This window comes from Carlito syrichta, unplaced genomic scaffold (genome assembly GCF_000164805.1).
Source record: "Carlito syrichta isolate Samal-C Ts95f unplaced genomic scaffold, Tarsius_syrichta-2.0.1 Scaffold314733, whole genome shotgun sequence".
NCBI classification, from domain to species: domain Eukaryota; kingdom Metazoa; phylum Chordata; class Mammalia; order Primates; family Tarsiidae; genus Carlito; species Carlito syrichta.
The window spans coordinates 136,217-144,917 of NW_007258829.1; the positions used below are offsets into that span (position 1 = coordinate 136,217).

Consider the following 8,701-nt stretch of genomic DNA (forward strand, 5'->3'; position numbering starts at 1 on the left):
CTTTTAAGGTCATCAGCAGGTTGGATAGGGTCCAAGCTTCTAGCAGTTTTGCTTATGACCTGTGTAACTTTGGTCAAGTCTGCCGCAAGTGTCTTTATCTGAAAAATTAAGGGATTAGGTTGAGTAAGTACTTCTCACCACAATGCAGACTACAAAACAATTTAAATTTCCTGCTGCTTTCCTGATGGGGGAAACAGAAGAGAAAGGCAGAAGAGAGATCCAAACCAACTGTGTTGCTGAGAGAGGGAGGAGAAGAGGAAGTAGGTGCGAAACATTTTTTTTTAAAAAGCCTTTTAGGAAATAGATACTACAGCTTCTTTAAATTTAATGCTTTATGACATCGGAGTCTCTGACTACCCATCCTTTTATTTATTTGTTTGTTTTTTGAGTTGGAGTCTCACTCTTGTCACCCAGGCTGGAGTGCAGTGGCACGCTTACAGCCACCGCAGCTTCCACCTGCTGGACTTAGGCGATCCTTCCTCCTCAGCCTTCCAAGTAGCTGGAACTACAGATGCACGCCACCATGTCTGGCTAGTTTTTGTGATTTATTGTAGAGACGAGGTCTCACCAAGTTGCCCAGGCTGGTCTAGAATCCATGGGATCAGGCAGTCCTCTCGCCTCAGCCTCCCAAAGTGCTGGGATTATAGGCTGAGCCACTGTGCCCGGCCTACCCATCTTTTTAATATTATTAGTGTTTATTAGAATCTGTCCTTGATAATCAATAATTCTTCCTGTTTTGCATATTCTCCTTTAAAAATCACGCACAGTTGTTTTTCTTTGCTACCTCTATGGGATTCCCACGTTTTAATTTCTAGCCCATGTCTGTTGAATCCCAAAAGCTGTGTCTTCTTGACCTGTCATCATGTCTGCCTCAACTGAATCTGTCTTCCCATCTCCAACACTGTTCTCCTTGTATTTCCCATCTCAGTGAACGCTATGCTCATCTACGCCAATGCATTTTTTTGCATGGAAATTATGTCAAAAGATACATAACATCAGGTATATTATTTACATTTGTAAGTGCAGAGTTCAGTGGCATTAAGGACATGCAGATTGTTGTGTGACCGTCACCACTATCTGTACCATAACTTTTCATCACCCCTTGCTAAAATGCTGTCCTCATCAAACAGTAGCTCCCTGTTTCTCCTTCTCACAACCCCCTCAGCCACCATTCTGCTTTCTGTCTCTGTGAACTTGACTTCTCTTGGTACTTCATATAAGTGAAATTATACAGTATTTGTTATTTTGTGTTTGGCTTATCTCACTGAGCATAATGCCCTTAAGTTATATCCATGTTGTGGCAGGTGTCAGAATTTCCTTCCTTTTTAAGGCTGAATAACATTCTGTTACATGTATGTACATTGTATTTACCCATTCATCTATCTATGGACATTTGGGTTGGTTCCTTTTCTGGCTGTGGTGAATAATGCCTGTTTGAGTTGCTGCTTTCAATTTCTGGGTGTGGAGGAGGGGAGGAAGGGGAATATATACCCAGAAGTGGAATTGCTGGATCATGTGGTAATTATTTAATATTTGTAGGAACTCCAATAATTCTTTTTAAACATTTATTACTTTTTATATACTTAGGGAATATAAGTACAGGTTTCTCACATGCATTTATTGCATTGTAGTCAGTGCTTTTGGGGGGGGTCTCACTCTGTCATCCAGGCTAGAGTGCAGTGGCGCAGTCATGACTCACCGCAGCCTCCAACTCCTGGTTTCAGGTGATCCTTCCATCACAGCCCCCCATGTAGCAGGGACTACAGGCACATGCCACCATGTCTGGCTAGGTTTTTTTTTTGTTTTACTTTTTGTAGAGATGAGGTCCCACTGTGTTGCCTAGGCTGGTCTCAAACTCCTGGGCTCAAGCAATCCTCCCGCCTCGGCCTCCCAAAGTGCTGGGACTACAGGCGTGAACCACCATGCCCGATTACAGTACATACTTAAATACCTACTTCTACTCCCTCCTCCCTTCTCACTGCTCTACCATTTCTCTTAATATTTATTTATTTGTCCCTCTTTCTTAAACTTATTGCTGTGACCCAGATCATGCTGTCCTTCTGCTCTTCTGGTTTTAATTCTCACCCATTCTAGTTAGCTTCTACTTGCTACGAACATGATCATTCAAAATTGCCTGTTCAGATATAGTATTTTCCGTTTCAAAACACTGCTCTTTGCATATTCACAAATGTGGAAAGTTAGGGGTACAGAATCCTGTGCAGTCAGGCCCCGCTGACCCTCTGAGCCACTGTCTCTTCTGCTCCTGTTTGTGGTCTTGTTGCGTGTCAGGGCTGTCATCTTCTTGGCATGTGTTGCTTCCAATCACATGTCTTGAAGGCTCGCTCAAACGACACCTCTTCTGTCTGCATTTGGCCTTTCTGGATTTTCCCAACCCAGTAGGAAAGAGTGTCACTCACTCCTCTGTGCAGCCGTGGGACTCCAGACATTTCCACTTTTATCATCAAAATGCTTTCACTCTGGTTTCCACTTGTGTGTCTCCTACTACTTATGGGGCAGGGACTTTGTCTCATCCACATGTCTGTTTCCTACATAAGCAAAAAAGTTTTTAAAAAAAAGTGCATCATCAGCATGTGACTATTGGCATTTGGGTAGGTATTGTTAGGAGTCTGAACTATTGATGTCAGCCACAGTGCTACCAGAATGAATTCCTGGAGAAATTTGTTCACAGTCTCACCTAGTGAAATTCCTGGGGAATATGAAAAATTTTATTGGAAAAAATTATTGTTTACAGGAAATTTAATACAATTACTGGTGAATTCCATTAGTCTCTCTGTATCAGAAATTAATAGTTGGCAGCCTGGGCAACATAATGAGGTCCTCTCTCTGGAAAAAAATAGTCTAGCGTGATGGCATGTGCCTATAGTCCCAGCTACTGGGGAGGCTGAGGTGGGAGGATCACTTGAGCCCAGGAGTTCAAGGCTGTAGTGAACTATGACTGCACCATTGTACTCCATCCTGGACAACAGAGTGAGGCCCCTATCTCTAAAAAAAAAAATTACTAGTTGAAGTTTTTTGTCTCATGCATATGAATATCTTTTAATTCTTTCTAGTTGACAAGTAGTTTGGCAGAAAAATACACAATGGAGGAACACTCACATTTGTTCCTCCTTTTTACTAATTAACATACTTGTAGTTATTTTTCCTCTGAACTTTGACAGGAAAGGATTCTAAAAACTGTTGTTGACCAGGCATGGTGGCTGAAGCCTGTCATCGCAGCACTTTGGGAGACTGAGTCAAGAGGACTGCCTGAGCCTAGGCGTTCAAGACTAGTCTGGGCAACTTGGCAAGGTCTCATCTTTACAGTAAATCAAAAAAATCAGCCGGGCATGGTAGCACATGCCTGTGGTCCCAGCTACTTGGAAGGCTGAGGAGGAAGGATCGCTTGAGCCCAGCAGTCTGAGGCTATGGTTGGCCATGAGTGTGCCACTGCACTCCAGCCTGGGTGACAGAGTGAGACTCTGACTCAAGAAAAAGGAAAAAAATAAACTGTTGTTGTTTTTCTAATCCATGAGATTCTTCTTTGCCAATAGTGACCAGTTGTGATGAAATAGTCATGTTGCTTTAGATAATCAAAGTTCAGTAGATTGAATTATAATATGGCCGGTGAGTGATACATGTAAGACTGAGAATTGTTTTTTCCTCTTAGTAATTATTTTGCTGTAGACACTGCCTCTGCGATAGCCATTGCCCTGATGACGTTTGGCACAATGTACCCCATGAGTGTGTACAGTGGCAAGGTGCTACTCCAGGTAAGGCTCCTCTGCCAGTGCTCATGCTGAAGTCTTTCGTTATTGGAGAGCCCTGTTAGAAATGAAGTCACGCCCAACTGTAATCCCAGTTGGGAGACCAAGGTGAATGGATTGCCTGAGCCCGCAGGTTCAAGACCAGCCTGGGCAACTTGGCGAGACCTCATCTCTACAACAAAGTAAAAAATTAGCTGGTTGTGGTAGTGTGCGCCTGTAGTTTCAGCTACTTGGAAGGCTGAAGCGGAAGGATCGCTGGAGCTCAGTAGGTCGATGCTGAGGTACCCATGAGTGTGCCGCTGCACTCCAGCCTGGACGACAGAGTGAGACTCCAACTCAAAAAAAAAAAAAAGAAAATCAAATGGTCATCACTGATGTTCATGTCAGAAGAACCAGATGAAATTCCACTGGCCCATAACATAGGCACAAATCCTCCTATGTTTATAATCTAACACCAGATCATGAATTTAAAATTACTTGCCTTTAATCATGTTTCAGGTGAAAACAACGTTACTTAACATTCTTTAGGTATTTATTTTCCCTCAGTAAATGTGCTTTGACTGTTGTATATTCTGATTATAACTGTTTTATTATTTCCTGTCATTGAATCAGTGCGACTTTTTACACTTTAAATTTAAAATTTTAAATGACAGATTGTTACTTACTGAAACAGCAGGGTCACCTGGAGACAAGGCCCTGAGTGCAAAGGCAGTTTCCCAGGCGGGCTGTGTGTATAAGCTGTGTGTGCTTCCTCTGTCTTACCTTTGTGCCTTTTCCAAGACTTGGGGGCAGCAGCTCCAGCCCCAAAAGCAGTCATGACACTGTAGGTTGGGGATTCTCTAAGTCTTACGAGGCTCTCAAGATGGCCGCTTCCTTGTGAGATAGATGAGTATGGGTCCCTTGATGATGTTCCCCTCCCCCAGGGGGCCCAGCTTAACCACTCTTCCCCACATCTTGTGAGGGCGCATGTCACTGCAAAGCCTGGTTTAAAATTCATTTTAGGGGATGTCAGGACTGTTTTTTCTCTCTAGGTTATTCATATTTTATTTTATTTTTTCCCCAGACAACACCACCCCATGTCATTGGTCAGTTGGACAAACTTATTAGAGAGGTAAGATGGAATAAAATTATTTTAATTTATATTAGGAAATTGAAAGAGCGGACACATTAAAATACTTTATCCAACCCTACCTAGAATTTTATTTTAGAGGATTTGTGTTCTTGACAGTAATATGCTAGGAGCCATAACATAGTAGCAAAAATTGAAAAATTTGAGGAATTAGTTAATTTGGAAGCCCAATTTACTTGAAATAAATGTGGAAGATAATGGTCTAAAGACCCCTCTTATCAAAAATGCTCTAATTGGCACCTTGAGGTAGCTCATGCCTATAATCTCAGTACTTTGTAAGGCCAAATTGGGAAGATTTGTTGAGCCCAGGAGTTCAAGACTAGCTAGAACAACATAGCAAGACACTGTCTCTACAAAAAATTACATAATTAGCCAGGTGTTATAGTGTGTACCTGTAGTCCCAGTTACTCAGGAGGCTGAGGTGGAAGGATTGCCAGAGCCCAGGAGGCTTAGGCTGTCGTGAGCTGGGACTGTGCCACTGCACTCCAGCCTGTGACAGAGTGAGACCCTGACTCAAAACAAAAAGCTTTGATTTTTATGACTGTGTCCTCAAATTTAGTATTTTGTAAAAGTCAAAGGCCACTTTTATGTGTTGATTACTTTCTTTCCCACCTAACATCTTGAGCTGAAGGTTTAGACTTTGTGTTATGAATTTCTACTTGCTCACTAATGAAGAAATAAAATAATTGAACTGTTTGGTGTGGAGATTACTTTAAACTCTCAGTTGTCAGTATAACAAGATAGCTGGCCACGCATGTCGGCTAGTGAAGCCTGGCCCTGGGTGCGTCTCCTGGGCCCCTGGACCAATGGGCCACACACCATATGTCTAGCTTTGGAATTTCCTGAAAGCCCACATCGAAAGAACGTCCTGTGTTGTACAGAGACTTGTTAAAAGGGAATCCAGAGAAAGAAATGATTGAGAAGACCAAAAAATTAAATGAGTTAATACTACAAAGTGCTTGATGTAAATATTACATACCTATTGATGAGATGAGTCATAAACTGTTGAGGGAGCTAGGGGGAGGGGCCAAGTCTGAGCAGTTGGGACCTGATTCTGAAAGAATTGGGGCCTGGGTCAGTGCTGGAGCAGCCAGAGTATCCAGTGACCTGGGACTTCTCTTAGCTAGCGAGTGTCCTTGTGCAGTGTCTGGCCGTGTCATTTCTAAGTTTTCAGCAAGTCCATAATGTGACTAAACTGTGTTGAATATGTGAAATACAAACAAACCCTGATAAACTCTTTCTGTGTTTTTGATTAGGTGTCTACCTTGGATGGAGTTTTAGAAGTTCGAAATGAACATTTTTGGACCCTAGGGTTTGGCTCATTGGTATGTTTTTTTACATTTTACTTTAATGATAATTTAAACATAGTTTTTAATTTTTAAAACTGAAATAGTATTTCTTTAAAATTTTCATAGAGCCTTTGATTCTTATTTGTGTTCAGGAGAATCTAAAATGTAGATGAACTCAGTTACCTTATTGAGATGGAGAGGTGTTTTTTTTTTTTTTGAGTTGGAGTCTCACTCTGTCGCCCAGACTGGAGGGCAGTGGCCGCTCCCGGCCACTTCAGCCTCGACCTGCTGGGCTCCGGCGATCCTTCCGCCTCAGCCTTCCGAGTAGCCGGAATTACAGGCATGCGCTACCACGCCCAGCTGATTTTTTTATTTATTGTAGAGTTGAGGTCTCGAACCCGCGGGCTCAGGCAATCCACTCACCTCAGCCTCCCAAAGGCGCGGGATTATAGGCTGAGCCACCGAGCCCGGCTTGAGAGGTGTTTATCTTTATCTTTTTTCCTTCAAACATCTGTAAAGGATCTTAATACTAGAGTGTCTAGACAAGACAAATCCATAGTCAGTATAACTCTTTTTTGTTGTTGTTGAGTTGCAGTCTCACTCTGTGGCCCAGACTGGGGTGCACTGGCACGTTCCCGGCCACAGCAGCCTCAACCTACTGGGCTCTGGCGATCCTTCCACCTCAGCCTACCAAGTAGCATCAGTGTAACTCTTAAGCGTGAAAATGTTGCAAAAGTAAAAAATACAATTAGTTTCTTTCTTTTTTTTTGAGCCAGAGTCTCACTCTGTCACCCAGTCAGGCTGGAGTGCAATGGCACGCTTCTGGCCACCGCAGCCTTGACTTGCTGGGCTCAGACGATCCTTCACCTCAGCCTTCCAAGTACCTGGGACTACAGTTGCATGCTACCACGTCCAGCTTTTTTTTTTTTTTATTGTGGAAAAGAGATCTCACCAAGTTGCCCAGGCTGGTCTGTCTAGAATCCCTGAGCTCAGGCAATCCTCTCACCTCGGCCTCCCAAAGTGCTGGGATTATAGGCATTATAGGCTTGAGCCACTGCGCCTGGCCAGTTTCTTTCTTTTTTTTTTTTTGAGTTGGAGTCTCACTCTGTCACTCAGACTGGAGTGCAGTGGCCGCTCCCGGCCACCGCAGCCTCGCCTGCTGGGCTCCGGCGATCCTTCTGCCTCAGCCTTCCGAGTAGCTGGAATTACAGGCGCGCGCTACCACGACCGGCTAATTTTTTGATTTATTGTAGAGATGAGGTCTCGCCAAGTTGCCCAGGCGGGTCTCGAACCCGCGGGCTCAGGCAATCCACTCACCTCAGCCTCCCAAAGGCACGGGATTACAGGCTGAGCCACCGAGCCCAGCTCAGTTTCTTTTTTAACTGCAGTTCTTCTAGCTTTGAAGATTTTGCTGAATTTCTTGGAGAATTATAATAACACAACTTGCTTTAGCAGAAATAAAATGCCATGTTTTCTAATCCAGTTTGGACATCATCATCAGAGATACTATATTATGGCATGGTTTTATCCCTATGTCAAGAATGGTAAGGAAGATTCAGAAAAATACCCAGAAAAAAACTTAAATTACTATAGTCCTGTCATCTAGAGAAAACTGCTGTTGATATTTTGGTATTTATACATTTATTCTTTTTTAGGAAATGAGATCATGCTGTTTTATGATTTGCTGTTGTCACTTAATATATTACAAAGTTTTAAATACTCTTAGTCACTAAATACTCTTCTACAATATCATTTTAATAATTTAAAAAAATTTTTAAAATAGCTTTGGGGGTATACATAATTTTTGGTTACATGGTTACATTGTGTAGTAGTGAGGAAGTCTGGGCTTTAAGTTACCCTCCGCCCCCACAATGCACATGCACTGTCATTTTTTCAAAAACCAGATAGGGTTTGACTTTTCTAACATGACACAAATTCTGGAGGTCAGTGATGACACCTGCTCTGCGTGTCTAGTCTCAGTGGGAAGACTGTGTGCCTCCCCGTTCCCCTTCCCCTCCAGTCACCTTGGATGTCTGAAAGTCACTCTCCAGTTTGCTTTTCAGAAAGGTTTCCTGGGAACAGTATTCCTGAATTCTTCAATGCTGAAACCAGTTTGTGGATATTTTGTTTGAAGATTAGCTTGTCTGGATATGAAATCTGCAGTCCACATTTTGTTTCCTCAAGTTTTTTAAGTACATGTCCCCATTTACCTCTGGCATAAATCTATGACAATGCCTGATGATAGTCTGTTTTTCCTTTTATATGTGACTTGATCTTTGCCCAAAGTTTTTTTTTTTTTTTTTGAGTCAGAGTCTCACTCTGTCACCCAGACTGGAGTGCAGTGGCACACTCACAACCACCACAGCTTCAACCTGCTGAGCTCAAGTGAGTCTTCCACTTCAGCCTTCCAAGTATCTGGAGCTACAGGCACGTGCCACCACGCCTGGCTGATTTTTTTAATTTATTGTAGAGATGAGGTCTCACCAAGTTGCCCAGGCTGATCTTGAACTCCTGGGCTC

The 8,701-nt window shown here is 42.9% G+C and overlaps 1 protein-coding gene across 2 annotated transcripts in view; it reads left to right on the top strand.

Moving 5' to 3' along the window:
- The window catches only part of SLC30A6 (solute carrier family 30 member 6), a 54,649-nt gene that overhangs the window by 34,732 nt on the left and 11,216 nt on the right, over positions 1–8,701 (top strand). For both annotated transcript variants that reach the window (XM_008071813.2, XM_008071815.2), the window contains 3 exons: positions 3,668–3,770; positions 4,828–4,875; positions 6,150–6,218. In XM_008071813.2, the coding sequence (XP_008070004.1) occupies positions 3,668–3,770; positions 4,828–4,875; positions 6,150–6,218 (220 nt within the window). The remainder of the gene's footprint in view (positions 1–3,667; positions 3,771–4,827; positions 4,876–6,149; positions 6,219–8,701) is intronic.